This window comes from Hemicordylus capensis, chromosome 4, assembly GCF_027244095.1.
Source record: "Hemicordylus capensis ecotype Gifberg chromosome 4, rHemCap1.1.pri, whole genome shotgun sequence".
Taxonomy (NCBI): domain Eukaryota; kingdom Metazoa; phylum Chordata; class Lepidosauria; order Squamata; family Cordylidae; genus Hemicordylus; species Hemicordylus capensis.
This window is the reverse complement of record NC_069660.1, coordinates 88,332,805-88,348,991: the sequence shown is the minus strand read 5'-3', so window position 1 is coordinate 88,348,991 and position 16,187 is coordinate 88,332,805. Positions and strand designations below refer to the sequence as shown.

Genomic DNA, 16,187 nt, shown 5'->3' with positions numbered 1-16,187 from the left:
ATTTGGATTGTATTAATGCATCCCTTCTTGTTAATTTCTTGTTTGATTAAGTGATGCTGCAAAAAAAACCTGAGCAATGAGATAGCAAGGATAGCTCTCTGAGCAATGAGATAGCAAGGACATTCAAATTGAATTCTATATTGTATTATTCTGTTGCCCTGCTCCCTGCACAGACAGGATTGAGAACCACCCCCCAAAGTTGAAGGGGATATGATAGAGGCATGCAATACCATTGTTGTTAACAAGTTTGCAGGTATTCATAGGTATATTCAAACCCTGTTTGATCAGAGATGACACTGGGACAAAAGTAACGAGTGTCTGTTCACACCAGGGCTGTTCTTATGTTCATAAGAACAGCCATGCTGGATCAGGCCCAAGAAGGCCCATCTAGTCCAGCATCCTGTTTCACACAGTGGCCCACCAGATGCTGCTGAGAGCCACAGGCAGGAGATGAGGGCATGTCCTCTCTCCTGCTGTTACTCCCCTGCAACTGGTACTCAAAGGCATCCTGCCTTTGAGGGTGGAGGTGGCCTATAGCCCTCTGACTAGTAGCCGTTGATAGACCTCTCCTCCATGAAGTTATCCAAACCCTTCTTAAAGCCATCTAGGTTGGTGTCATAGAGTGTCAATTCAACACTCTTTAAAACAATTGCCTGTCTCCAGCTCATGACAGCAGAAGTTAAAACACAGGTGCATTAGAGATTCCCTGCTCATAGAGCAGACCCAAAATGTATTTATCCAGTATTTTCAGTGCTTTTCCAGGTAGTGTCTGACATTGTGATGACACCATTGTGTGGTTTCGGGGTTGTTGGGTTTTTGGTTTTAGTGAGGAGAACATCAATGCTCTGTGACATTTCAGGGCCAAACTACTGGTTCAACCCACATTTTAGAGGGGCTTTCTAGGATGTGAGTTGCAATCCCAATGGACATCTGAGAGCCTATTGGGCACATTATTTCCCTTTAACTCCGAGGCTGTTTTCTCTGCAAGCACCTTCTCTCTGTTTAAAATACACTATGCATGGGTATTGCATGGGTGAATGCGGAAGGCTGATGGATGGGTGGTCCTGAACTTTCAACAGGGTTTGGGACGAAGTGCCCTTTAAAAGTTTTCAGTTCTGATTCAGTGGTCATGGTAAATAGTAACAAAGGCTGAAGGGAAGTTTGGCAAGAACAATAAATACAAAATCCCTGTGTTGATCTCTGCATGGAGATAGTCAACCAAAGCCTCAAGCATAATCTCAGTGCCATATAGGAGTGTGTGCAAAACTGGATTTACCAGTTTGGCTCAAATCACAGCTGGATTCAAGCCAACCCAGTCTGGGTCAGTTTTCGTCCAGTTGAGCCAGACCTGGTTCAAGTTCAAATCCAGCCGGCTGGACCGGCTCGAAGCTATACTGGTAAAGGGGACTCCGGTGAGGACTCCCCTTTAGGGTTCCAGAGGGGGGCTTTGCTAAGTATAGAAGGGGTGAGGGGAATAAATCTGTACTTACAAGTATGAGCTGTGGCTGTGACAGTGGTAGCTGCGGGTGGCTTCCTACCCCCGCCACCGGATTCCTCTTCACCTCCAAGCCTGCTCAGTTTGAACTAGGCCCAGTTTGGCTTGAACTCGGACTGACCAAGGCTGGTCTGGTCCAGTTGAACCCCAAACCTGTCAAGCCTGGCTCAAACTGAGCCAGCTTGCACTCCCCTAGTGCCATATCTCGCCAAACATCAGGGTACTGCAATCTAGAAAATAGAAGGCATTCACGTGAGCTTGGAACTGCTGGGCAACCACTTGTTCAACAAACTGTCCCAAGCAGAATTATAGTGAGTGGTCAGAAGCCCCCAAAAGTTCAAACAGTCATAATGTCTCATGAAAAGAGGATGTCTGTCTTAACAGATTTCCACCACACTTCCTGGCTAGAGGAAGGTTTTGATCCTCTTCCAGTCAGGTTACCATACTAGGCAGTTTGCCTGCAAACCTGCTATTGACAGTTTGCTTTTTATGTGTTCACAACCTAAAGTTTTTCAGACATGAGGCAGAACAAAGAAATATAGAATTCTGTACTGAACCCCACCCAGATTCATTCATTCTTGAATGAATCTTGCTAACTATACATATTCATTGATTTGTCATTGGGAGGAAATGCAGTGCCTTTTATGGAGTTGCATTTTAGCAGCTTTAAGAGACCAGTTCCCAACCTAGGTAACAATAACAACACAGTTTTCACTACATGTGAGTACTATAAGATATTCTCCTTAGGGAAGGGGGCCGCTCTGGGAAGAGCATCTGCATGTTTGCATGCAGAAGGTTCCGAGTTTCCTCCTTGGCATCTCCAAGATAGGGCTGAGAGAGATTCCTGCCTGCAACCTTGGAAAAGCCGCTGCCAGTCTCTGTAGGCAATACTGAGCTAGATGGACCAATGGTCTGACTCGGTATAAGGCAGCTTCCTATGTTCCTGTGTTCCTAACAATAAAATAAAATATTCAAGATTGCAACATCCTAAATCTAGCAAGTTAAAGAGCACACACACAGAGCACAAGAACTAGTGCCCACTGGGACAGTTTCAGCACTGATGAGAGATATTCTCAGCAGCTAGTCCAGTCCATAATCTGCTATAATCTGCAAAGAGGTGGACAAAAGCAAGGAGCTGGCGGAGATGCAGCAGCAGCTTTCTCCTGCTTCATTGTTATATAAGAGCAAATTTCTAGCTTGCCACCTTGCAACTAAATCCTGACAAGTCCCACAACCAGCATTCCTTCTAACAGGGAATTCCAGATGTTGACTAAAACTCCCAGCATATTCAGCTGTGATGGCCTTTGGCTGGGAATTATAGGGGTTGTAGTCATCAACATCTGGGATGCCCTGTTAGAGGGAATACTGCACACAACACATCTTAAAAATGAGTTAGCAGTGACTAACTCATTTTTAGGCATGTTAGTAGCATGTCAAAGGCTACATCTATCATGTAGCAGGGCCCACGCATATGGCTGACTTGTACCTTCCCAGGAGTAAGACTAAGAGGCAATAGGCTAGGACTGGAAGTGGAGCCCTAGTTATGGAGATGGTGTGGACTGAACCAATGTGCCACTCGCCAGTGTTACTTGAGGATGAAGCCATAGCTCAGAAGTAGAGCAACTGCTTCACCTGCAGAAAGTCCCAGGTTCAATCCCTGGAGATGCCAGGTAGGGCTAGGAAAGACTGTTGTCTGAAATGCTGGAGCACGGCTGGTCTGACTCAGCAAAAGGCAGCTTCTTATGTACCAGGATCTAAATCCAATGTGTAGCAGCACCTGTACATGACTGTCTCAGTACTCATTTGAGTACAATGTTCAAAAGGCTCAAAAGCAGCAGGGGCTAAACTTTTTTCATAGTTACCACAGGCAGCAGTTGTTGTGCAAATAGAACTCAGAACCACTGTATTTACCTGAATTCAAGACTAGGTTTTTTTGATGTTGAAAATCAGGGAGTTGTTTTAAATTCAGTCTTCCTTTCCGGTAAATACAGACAGTTTACTTTCACCTCTATTTTTAAAGGGGGTTGTCTAAATTTCAGAGTCATCTTCTATTCAGGTAAATGTATTTTACAGACACTCTAGCATTCTATTCAGGTAAATGGAAGTTTACTTTCCAACTTCTAAAAAACATCTGCAGATGTATTAAAAGTATCAGTTCCAGTCCTTCAGCACTAATAAGTATTCCAAACTACCACTGTAAATGTCAAGTGCTTTAACTTAGTATCCTTGGTGGAGGAGCCCCACCTCCACCGAGCTGGGTGCCCTCTGGCACAAAAGACCTGAGAACACAGGCAATGCGTCCTCTGCATATTTATATTCTGCTGTACAGTATTCAGATTCACATCAGAAAGTATTGAGAGAGCCAGTAAGCTCCGGACAGCATGGCAACAGTACTTGCTAGCTTCCCAGTCATTCACATATCTGGCACTCTTGTGTGGTTGTGTACAGGTTCATGACTCCGTGCAGAGATGTTTTTCAGCTGACAACCCAGACTTCATTAAATGAGGCATATTAATGTATTCATTAGGCTCATCCAGTGATGCATTCATGGGAAACAGTGACAAGCTGAAGCCTGCTTGAAAAGAAAAGCCGGGGGGGGGGGGGGAGATGATCAGATCCATTCATTATCTGTAGCTGTTGTTCTTTTCACATGTGCAGTGTAGATGGGTATTAAACAGATGTGGGGAACCATTCAAAGAGCTATTTCATGGACTTCCCATGACACACTGTTAACCAGCTGTAGTCAGGGGCGTCATTAGAGAAGGCGCCACCCAGGGAAGTCCGACTGGTGTGTAGTCCATTGTTTTATTTGGTCACTGTGTGAAAACCTTTTTAATTTGTCTAGGACTTTTAGATTTGGTCTGATCAAATGTTTACTTGCTCTGCTTTTAAGCATTTTCTTATTGACACATAATTGAGAGAGCCTTGTTGGCTGAAGAATGGGGTATATGTTTGTAGATAAATACATGGAAGATTAAGCAAAGCCCCCAAAGAATGGCTCAGAGTCTCAGATCTCGTCAGCCACCTGTTTCTACTCCAGCAGCAACGTTTGCTTCTCAGATCTATCTCTTCCCTAATAGGTGCTGTACTTGGAACAAACAGACACTCTAGCATTCTAATACAGCACTTGTCTCATCTAGTTTTCTTTTGAGTTTAATTCTCAAAAGGGGCACTGTGGGTCTGGGCCCCGGATGTTTTAAATGCTTAGCAATGTCCTTGTTTTCTCCTCACATCCCATTCGCTTGCCCTCTTGTCAGCTGACAGTCGTGTCCTTGCCATCCCATCCAGTGCTAAAGATATCCTTTAGCTCCCTCTGCAGGTATAGCATAGTTACGTAAATTAAACAAACACTGAGAGCTGCCAGGCAGAGTTCCTCTGTATTACATGGAGTGGCCTCAGAGAATTAAGTTTTTGATTCTGTAAAATTTTAATCATATACTTTATTAATAACATCAGAAAACGGAGGAAACATAACTCAGTGGCAAAGCTTTGCATGCAGAAAGTCCCAGGTTCAATCTTTGCCATCTCTACCACGTAGTAAGGCTGAGAAAGGTCTCTGCTAGACTCTGGAGGATTGCTGCCCACCAGAAAGCTAGGAAGGACAATGTTCTGACTTGGTATACGGCAGCTTCATGTGTTTATGCATTAGAAGACAATTGTCAAAATCCCTGTTTCTACATACCATATTGTTACCACCATTTTTTATAATTCATTGTGTGATCATTTCCCAATAGGATTGCCAGCAAATTAATTATGTTTAGATTTTTGGAACATAGGAAACTGCCATATACTGAGTCAGACCATTGGTCTATCTAGCTCAGTATTGTCTTCACAGACTGGCAGCGGCTTCTCCAAGGTTGCAGGCAGGAATCTCTCTCAGCCCTACCTTGGAGAAGCCAGGGAGGGAACTTGAAACCTTCTGCTCTTCCCGGAGCGGCTTCATCCCCTGAGGGGAATATCTTGCAGTGCTCACACATCAAGTCTCCCATTCAGATGCAACCAGGGCAAACCCTGCTTAGCTATGGGGACAAGTCATGCTTGCTACCACAAGACCAGCTCTCCTCTTTTAGTTTATTAGTTGCTGGATTTTTAAATAATTAATTTTAAATTCATGTACACATTTTAAAGCCTCAATATTGAGGCTCAATAAAGCCTCAATAAAGCTCATGTTTGGAGAATCCTGAAGAAGACAGGCAGTAAGGCCATTCCCACGATCAACAGAAAGCAGGATAAGGAAGCTTAGCTCGCTTTCCGTTGATCATGGGACTCCGCCTAATCCCCCCTCCCCTTAAATGAGGTTAACGGACCAAGCGCTCCGTTAACCTCATTTTGTTGCTCGTGTGTTGCCACGGTATGCGGCAACACAGCAACACGTGAATAGACCCCTGGCCGGGAGGCTGCTCTTCACAATGTCTCGTCTCTCTAGAATTTCCCATCGCGGGGCATCCTGGGACTTCCAGGGGCCATGCAGTCCCTGATCCCCGCAGCCCCTGCTGACTCCGTGACAGAGCCGGCAGTGTTATGGGTGGCCGATCCTGGTGCCCAGGGCTACAAGCTCGATCATCTGCGGGTGGAGCGGGCTAAGCCCACTCCTCCTGCAGACCCAACAGAAGCTCTTCTCACTGATTGTGAGAAGAGCTTCAGTATATTTAAATGTAAGATAACCTTTAAAAATCCTTTTAGGTTATCATTCATTGCTAGAAGGGGAGACATCTTCTATATATTTAATTCTCTTAGCTGCTGATGTGGAGATGCGTGAGGATGTCTGGCAAGCCCCACCCCTGCTGCAGCCGCGACCAATGAAAAGGTGGGGCGGAGCTGCTGCTTAGTGATGGGGCAGGCAACGGTGTGGGTAAGGCGGATGCGGCAGTGGCAGAAGGCCCTGGCCACTGGGAGGAGGAGGCGGGAGGCGGTCCCGCCTGGCCTAGCTGCCGGGAACAGGAGGCGGCAGGACCTGGCCCTGGCCCACGCGGGTAAGGAGGATGCAGCAGTGGCAGCAGGCCCTGGCTGCTGGGAGGCGGCGAAAGGCAGCCCAGCCTGGCCTGGCCATCAGGAACAGGAAGTGGGAGGCAGCAGCAGCCGGGTCTGCAGGCAGAAGGTGAGACTGGGGCAGAAGAAGGGGGAGGGCAGGAGAGACTGGAGCAGAAGGCTTGGGGGGAGCAGACTGGGGCAGAAGGCTTGGGGGGAGGGGAGGGGAGTGGGCAGAAGGCTCGGGGGAGGGGAAGTGGGGCTGAAGGTGGGTGGAGTGTACTACCACACAGATGCTCTGTGTGGGTTCAGCTAATTGGTTATTATTTCTCTTCTTTTTCAACAACATTAGGCAATATGGAATATTCTCTAGGAAAGGCAGCACATCCAAATGGCTACCAAATAATGTCAAGGTCCACCGGTGTTTTGGAAGATTTTAAACATATATTGATGTTGGGTGGGCACTGTCATCTTTATATGCCTATGACTTATATAGTACTACAAGGAAAGCCATAGTAGTTGCACTCAGAAAGACAACATTTGTGTTAGCTTTTGGATACGTGTGTGTGTGGGGGGGGGGAACGTGGTCTTTAGGCCCCATTTTTCATCAAATCTGGGAGCTAACACGTTGGTTTGACTTATATGGCAGCAGGTCCTTCAAGTCCCTGAATCTTTATGGTGAGCTCCAGTGAGGAGAATTTTAGTCTGTGATTAAATCTTTGTCTATTTGCAGTGATCAGTCAAAACTTGCAAAATTTGCACTTTTACACCCAAATATAATCTTTTCAGAATTAAAAAAGACACCCTGAGCAAATCTAAGCTAATCATCACTGTGCTATTTCAGTATGAATATCCAAATAAGTGTAGCTACAACTTTTTTAATGTACCAGAACACATTAAGAGAACATTGGTACTTTGCTGGAGGTACAAATGGAAAACGCCCACTGCTCAATTGTAATACCGAATGCTTGCAATTTGAAACTCCCTTTCTTCTGTCTTGCAGGTGTTCCTTTCCCCAAGAACTTCCAGCAGGTCTGCACAAAGATTCTCACACGCCTTTTCAGGGTCTTTGTGCATGTCTACATCCATCATTTTGACAGCATCATCAGCATGGGTGCCGAAGCTCATGTCAACACCTGCTACAAGCACTTTTACTACTTCATCAGTGAGTTTAGTTTGGTCGATCAAAGGGAACTGGAGCCTTTGGTAAGAACATAGATACTGTTACACACTCCTCACTTCTAAGCAGTAAGACATTCTAGGGGCAATTCTGCTGGGTTTCATTTTCTTTGGATGAGATAGCACTGAAGAATGATGATGTGTCTCTAATTTACAGATATATATGCAAAATATCAGTGGAAGCAAAGAGATATTCCTTTAACAAGCAGTCATTCCCCAGAGAGAATCCCTGCATTCCTAAGTGCTTTATCCTCAGCCATCTTTTAGGTCCAAATGCTCTTTCTGTCCAACTCTAACCTGATTTTTGTTGTTGCTTTGTTTTTTCCTTTCACCTGGGAGTGGATCAGCTTCTCCAACTCTGATGGGTATCACATTCGTGAAAACCAAGAAAGATTCTCAGCCGTGAGGAGACCATCTCCTGTCACTAACTCTCATGGATAAAACATCAACTGATCATCCTGGTCTATTAAGCTAGTCATTGGTCTAACTCTCTCTATATGTGTGTGTGTGATATTTGCTTCTGCGCACTGAACACAGAATTTGCAACATAGGCAGGTCATTCACACTGAGAGTGCTGGGGAGGGTGCAGAGGGCAAGCCAGGATAGTACCTATCTCCCCCCCCAGACGATCTAGCATGGCCCCAGACCATACGGCTTGTGCACCCACATGTCCAGCACTTTTGCAAGCTGTGCAGCATTTTGGAGGCCAGGAAAATGCATCCTGGCCTCCAGATATCCCACAGTGCACCACGCAACAAGCGCAGTGCATTGAGGGATCCTACTGTGAGTCAGGCTCCTGGCTCTGTGTCTGCTCAGGCTGCCTGCAGCCTGAGCATTCATACAACCCTGTACCTGGGTAGAAGGCCACGCTCATGCTCTTTTACCCAGGCACAGGGGCCTGGGAGGGCTGCGCCAGGATCAGCCTCAATCCTGGCACTTCACACAAGCAGCCCTACCTAGGTAGGGCTGCTCATGTGTACAGCCTCAGTGTGTTTCTTTTAGAACTTATTAAGAATAAGCTTCAGTGGCAGTCTTGCTTGGGACAACGAGTATAAAATAATTATCTTGTCATTTACACCTGCTTGCTTCATCTCAAGCAGGAAGAAGGAGGAATTTTCTCCTCCCATCTTCTTGGCATCTGGACCATATCCCAGTAATACTGTGGTGAGCTTTTAACCAGACAGGTCAATATTTACAGTAGCATTGATTTTCCACTGGTTTTAATTTGAAAACTGACAACATACAGTCTTTAGAGAAAACACACATCTGTGTCATTATAGCTGTGTCTTGGTTGCAGGACTTCCTGGTTTCACTGTGTTCACTGAAGTTCACATTCCCTACAATCTGGATAGTGATCGCATGACAGTCATAAATGGGTTCTGAGTCTGTGCAGATCATTTCGGGTAAAATTCATTAGCTCCTTGAGACACCCCCACCACCCGTTGTGCATGCTCAGCGTCTGTTTAATTTGGCGGTTTGGTGTCCCTGTTTCAGTTACTTTCTGACCGCCATAGTGATCACTTCTTTGGATTTCTAAAGCTCCTCAGAAAAAAACTATTATAAAACTATCAGTATAAACAGCAAGGACTCGGAATGGCTTCACTACCCTAATGGAAAGCGATAAGTATAATATGATTACAGCATAGATTACAGAACGAATAACGACAAAGGTGTAACGATTTAATATTAATCTTCGGTGGAAATTACTGGCTAGAACGGAACAGGAAACAATTCTATTCTTAAGCCCCTAAGGAGCTTCACATAAGTGAAAAAACTCTGAGAGGAAAAACCACCTTTAAAAGGTGTGTCGATTGCAAGGGCAAGCTCCCCTCGACTGACGGCCACAAACTCTGCTTGTGTCTGGGAGAGGGGCATAATACAATAGGCTGCTCAGTTTGCTCTTCGTTTTCTAAGCAGACTCTGAAAAATCAAGTGGCACACCTGAAAGTAGTGCTGCTAAAAAGTGCACTAAGCCCCAAGGATGCTATGCCCCAATCACCCACGACATCGAAGTTGGCACCGAGGACTGCTTCAAAAATGCAGTCTAAATCCTTGGTGCCTGGGTCAGTGGCTACGGTGCCGAAGGCGGGATCAACCTTCATAAAGCTGGCAGCCCCGGAAGCCAGTCCCAATCGGGACAAAATGAAGAGAAAAGGTGATGTAGTGGCCGATGCCCCACCACTGAAAAAACATCGCGACAAAACACTTAAAAGTGAGAGGTCAAGCGAGGCAACTCCTTCCCCAATAGAGTTGCAGCGTATGAAGTCCTCTACATTGAAAGAACATTGACGGCCCATGGGCATTCCAGCATCGAAGCCTTAGCATCAAGCAATTTCGCTATCACCTGCGCAGACTCTGCAGCAGTCTCTGTCGACAGCGAGGCTCACACTATTGACAGTGGCTTCGTTGGCGTCGAAACCAAGTGACCGATCTCCACTTACTGTCAACATTGAGCAAGATGTCAAGCTCGACACCGAGGTCATGCTGGATCCGTCGACTGCCAGGGTTATCATGTTACTTCCAGAGTCGGGTGAGAGTATGTCATCAACTACCACTTTTAAGCCATGACCTCAACATCAAGGAAGGAGAGGAAACTGAACAAAACCCTCATATACCCAGGACTCCGTCAATATCGAACAGAAGTCTGTATGGTACCACCCCAATTCAGTGGTTACTGCCAGACAAGGGATGGGGGGACAGTGCCATAACATTGTCCCCAGAAGAATACTCACAATTTAAGCAGTGGCAAACTCAAAAAGCAGCTCCACAAGTGCTGCAGGTGGCGACACAGGTCACACTGGCAAGGAGTGAGATTTGAGATGCATCAATACAGACTACTATGCAGCAAGAAACGATTGCTACAATCTGGGATACGGCAATATAGACAAATTTCCTGCTACCTCCAATAATACCACCTCACTTCCAGATGACAGCATCCATTCAGACACAGATACAAATGGAGCATGTCATGGCTTGCACCATGGCAACACAGACAGTGACAATACCTCAAAGCATGGCAACATAGATGATTCTAGAAGGAGATTCGGACATGTCTAGTGAGGACAGGAGAAAGTCCTCATCGGAAAAAGAAACAAGATGGGTCTCATCTGGTCACACCAGTTGCACAGCAGGAAGCAGTAAGGATGCAGGAAAAAACAAGCAAAGACAGGCTACCACAGCACGTACTTCTGCAACCACCCATGCCATGAGGACTCCTCAGAAGATGAGGATGATTACGCTACTGATTCTACTGGGGAAGAGTCTAGTGAACATATCCCAGAACCAAGCCAAAATGTAGCGACAACTCTGTCCATATCACCACTGGAAGAGATGAAATCCTATCACCAATGAATAGCAGAAATTGCTGAGGTGCTAGGTTTAGATCTAAAACAGAAAACTACAGACCTAGATGACCCAGTATACAATTTTATTATAAGAGCCACAGGTTTGCAACCAGTATACTTACCAATGCTACCTGTGAACACTAAAGCGGCAAAATCAGCATGGGAAATTTATCCAGACATCCATGACAATGTCAAAAAAACTAGAAACTCTGTATAGGATACAACAAGAAGAAAATGAATATCTTATGAAGCATCCAGTGCCAAACTCATTAGTAATAGATTGTGCATCAACCTCCAAGGGTGCCAAACACCATACAACTTCCACAGATAAGGAGGGATGAAAACTAGATGTTTTAGGCCATAGATCCTATGCAACAGAAGGCCTAACAATTAAAATCGTCAACTATATGGTATTTTTATTGAAATATACTTATTCCTTATGGGAGTCTTTGTATGAGGACTCCAGAGTCCTCATTTAACACCAGAGGATTTTCTAAAAATGTTTGAGAATACTTTCACAAAGACTATTACTGCTACACACCAGCAGTTAAGTAGTGCTAAGCATCTCACAGAATCAGAGTCACAGACGTTAACATCAGCAATAATGCTGAGACGGCATGCTTGGTTACGTGCGACTAACCTGTAGCATGACATGCAGGACTGCATAGAAGCTCTGCCATTTGATGTCAAAAGGCTATTTTGTGAGGAAATAGACTCCTCAATGGAGAAATGGGGGGTGAGGAATCAAAGAATATAGCAAAGATGTTTACAACGCCAATGCCAAAATGCACCAATGCTAGATTTCAACTGTATCAGCAGAGACAAAATACAGAATGAATGGAGAGACTTCAGAAAACCTGACTTCAGTATATAAACAACCAAGGCGGGACTGTGTCACAGACGCTATGTCAACTCTGTCTGCAGATGTGGAATTGGTGCATTGTGCGGAAGATCCACATGATAGCCATCCATATAAAAGGAGAGGACAACATATTGGCAGATGCTTTAAGCAGGGAGCAAGTTTTACAGCAACTCGAGAGGGAGATGAACTTGAGTATCCTGTGAGACTTGTTTGCACGTTGGAGAACTCCAATGGTGGATCTTTTTGCCACCCAAGAAAACAAAAATTGCAGACAATATTGCTCAAGAATGGGGCTGGGAAGCCACTCAAAGGGGTGATGCTTTCCAGTACCAAATGACTCAACTATTTGTACCCACCTTATCCACTGCTGAACAGAATACAGAGCCAAATGGAGAAGATTCTGAAGCACAAATGAAACTCTTTAAGCCCAAGGAAGCAACAACGCAGGAAGTTTTTCTATACCACGCCACTTTGGGGGGGGGGGGGGAAATGGGCTAGCTAATGTATCGATCAAGGTGCATCTGGCAGCAATATCTGCTTGCGACAGAGGGTGGGATGGAAGTTCAGTGTTCTCTCATCCAAGGTGCAAAAAATTTATGAAAGGTATAAACAATATGTATCTTTCTGTATGTTGACCCATGGACAGATGGAGTCTGTCCTTGGTACTCTCCACATTGATTAAGAAGCCTTTTGAGCCAATGGCTACCAATACATTAAGGTTAACTACGTTGAAAATTATATTCTTAGTGGCAATAACTAGTGCAAAGCATGTCAGTGAGCTCTCAGCTTTGCGCATAGATGAGCCTTACACTAAGTTCTTTGAGGATAAGGTAGTAATGTGGTTAGATCCAGAGTTTAGACCAAAAGTAGTCAGGGATTTCCATTTGAATCAAGATGTGGTTCTACCTACCGTCTTCAGGAACCCATCTACGGCATTTGAATACTCTATGCATTCTCTGGATGTCTGCAGGGCACTGCTGTTCTGTTTGAAAAGAACAAAGGAAATCAGACAAACTAAAGAGTTATTTGTTTACTTTAAGGGACAGCGTAAAGGTCACTCTCCATCCCACCAGCAAATATCACATTGGCTGGTAGAGACAATTTTGATGGCCTATAATCTGCAAGGGGTGCCTCTGCCAAAATCTGTGGCCCATTCAACTCGGGCGTATGCAACTTCGGCAGCACATTTGTCAGGAATAAGATATAGGGACATCTGTATGGCTGCATCCTGGTCTTCAAGCCAAACCTTCAAAAAACATTACTCCTTGGACCTTTGCTCTGCAGCGGCAGCTGATTTTGGAAGGGCAGTTCTGAAAAGGGTGTTACAGTAGCTTGCAGCTCCCACCTCCTCCAAGGAAGCTCGTAAGTCACCCAGTGTTTATGACTGTCATGGGATCACTATCCAGATAAACAGGTTGCTTACTTGTAACAGATGATCTGGTAGTGATCCTACGACATTTATAAAACCCTCCCAACCAACCCCACTGCAGAGCGCAAGCATGAAAAAGAGAGAAAGAGCAAGAGAGAGAGAAGAGTTGGCCAACAAGAAACTGAAACAGAGATGCCAAACCCCCAATATAAATGGATACTGAACACACGCAATGGGTGGTAGGGGGCGTCTCAAGGAGCTAACAAATTTTACCTGAAGTGATCTGCGCAGGCGCAGTACCAAATGTTTATGAATGTTGTGGGATAACTACCAGATCATCTGTTACAGGTAAGCAACCTATTTATCTGTTTGCCAGCCTTCTCTGTGCCTACATTCTTGCGTTCCTCTCTCTAATATGTATTTTCTTTTATCCCTTGTCCTCATTTACTGAATTATACTTGGATAACTCATAAATGCGCTGTCTTTTGGGATGCAAGAGAGGGCAGTTTGTTGCTCAGTCACGCTCTCAGTGAAGTTGCATAGCCATTAATTCGTTCAGCAATGTGATTAATGTGTGGCCCAGAAGCAACAGGAAAACAAGGAATAGAGCAGAAAACAGGCTCCTTAGGCATACTAGGTAGGAATATCATCTTTTGAATCAGAGGGGATATGTTTGAGAGATGACATAGAGGGACAGGCAAAGCCATGGAAACGAACAATCTATAGCTACACAACAAGCATGATTGCTAATCAACAAGATCAACACAAGATAGCTGTATACACACTTGTTTGAGCTATCCAAACAAGATAACTGTTAATTAACTTTGTAATTAAGAAACCACACCAGTTCCCATCTGTGTTTGGCACAGATGCTGCAGGTGATATGTGTGTAAAATTCACAAGAAAGCAAGTATCAGACCTTATCAAAGTTTAAATCCAGACACACACATGCACCCTTCTCCTGTGATGGCCATAGCTGAAATTCAGATTTTGGACCCATCTTTTCTGTCAGTCAAAAGTAACCACTCCCTAGCTCAGATGAAAAAATGTCTGCAATGTTTCACATCCGTAAGAACAGCTATATTTCAGCCGGCCCCTGAAAGGTAATTGAAGCTCAGGAAGCTGAAAAGAGTGAGAAGGGCGGAGAGAATCTATAATAATCCACTTCCCTCCTTCCTACTGCTTCCCTTAAGGCATAATAAGAGGAAGTTTCTCCACAAACATTTGTTGCAAGGTGACAATAACTTCTAGTTAGTGTTGTTGGCTAGCTTTGTTTTGGAGAATGAATTTATATGCCTCTGTCCCTGCATCATATTTTTCAGTTGAGATGGGCTCATATGGTTGTTCAAAAAGATATGTTCAAAAAGATAGCACTGAGGTGTTACAACATGAACACCTGATTCCTGCTCTTCCCTCTCCTCTCAGTTTTAAAAATGACCCATGGCCAGCAAGCATTTGGTCTGACATATTGATTTTGAATCTGAGGACAATAACAAAACCCACCTTTTTGCTATCAAAAGTCAGGATGCTGCATGCTGAGAGCGGGGATGCTAACCTATCCTCAACTAACATCACTTAATGGCCTTGGCAGGTCCCCCGCCCACCAAGGTGTTGAGATAAAACATGTTACCAATACAACACTTACCTTGGAATAAGCCCCGCTGAGCACAGTGGGCCATACTTCTGAGTAAACAGAAGAGTAGCATAAAGGCCAGCACTTGCTACTGAATCAAATCAATTGCTGTTAGAAGTCTCTGGTTCTTTGCAATTATTTTCTTTGCAAAATGCCTGAATGTGAATCCAATACAGTTGTGTGGAGGGGTTGTGCCACATGCCTTTCCTGATATCAGTTGATTCAGTCAGAGGCTATAGCTCAGTGATAGGCTGCATGCTTTGACTGTAGAAGAACCCTGTTTCAATTCCTGGCATCATCAAGCAGGGCTGGGAAAGCAGCTTCATATGTTCAAAGCATGTTGTGTGGAGGATTGTATCATTTGATACAATATCAAATGATATCTAAGATATCATTTGACTCTGTCAGGAGCTCAATGGCAGAGAGTCTGCTTTGAATGTTGAAGGACCCTCCCAGGGTCTATCCCTGCGATGTTGTATGTGAATGACAGCCCTTCTTGTTAGCATCAGCTTGATTTGAGGGCACATTGCATCTTCAGAGAAAACATGTTTTTCAGAATCTCTATACAAACTGTTCAATAATCCAATAATCAATAACAATAAGCAAGTCAATAAATACAGACTAAGATATGGGAATCAGCAGCAGCATCGAAGGAGCTAATTTAAAAACAGGTCTTAAGTATCACTTAGCTGTGTGGTTTCCTTGGCACCAATCTTTTGCTTTTATTGTGGATCTTTAGTCTCATTCCAGTCTCACTGGACAATCGTATATTTTATCTCACTTCTGTAGCTTTTAAATCTGTGGGTGGATAGGCTGAGGTGCTCACTGCTTCTGTTTTTCTAACAGAAGCATTGAGTAATCTTGATTGAGAAGGCAGAAGCTCTCACTCCTCCCTCTGGGCACACATAAGTTTGTTCTTAAGCGTACAGATATGGAGGATGGCTATAAACATTTGGATTGTGCTGGCAAATGTTACATATTTAATAATGGCTTTTCACTTAAGCAAGAATAAGTCTTCTGGGCAGCATCCAGATCTACAGGTGCAGTTCAGTTCAGTGCAGCACTGCCAGCTTGTGCAATAACCCCTTCCACTCACCCAAAAACCTCTTGCATAAGCACAGCTCTTCTTCTGTATATGGAAGAAGCTTCTGCCAGTGATGCTATGCTGTGCTGTAGGTCTGGATACCACCTAGTATAGGCAAACCTCCTTAATCACGGAACCGCTATTTGCAGTTTCATGTATCCGTGGGTGTCAAATAGACACCCGACCTCCTTATCTGTGGGTACAAAAGGGTTAAAACCCACATATACATGGTTCCTAAAAGGCCAGAAATGAC

The 16,187-nt window shown here is 44.5% G+C and overlaps 1 protein-coding gene across 8 annotated transcripts in view; it reads left to right on the top strand.

Annotated features, from left to right (window-relative positions):
* MOB3C (MOB kinase activator 3C) overlaps nt 1-16,187 on the top strand; it is a 61,171-nt gene that overhangs the window by 38,903 nt on the left and 6,081 nt on the right. For all 8 annotated transcript variants that reach the window (XR_008306189.1, XM_053246061.1, XM_053246063.1 and 5 more), the window contains one exon: nt 7,467-7,669. Coding sequence is in view for 7 of the 8 variants with exons in the window: in XM_053246061.1 (XP_053102036.1) it covers nt 7,467-7,669 (203 nt within the window). In the remaining variant the exon portion in view is untranslated. The remainder of the gene's footprint in view (nt 1-7,466; nt 7,670-16,187) is intronic.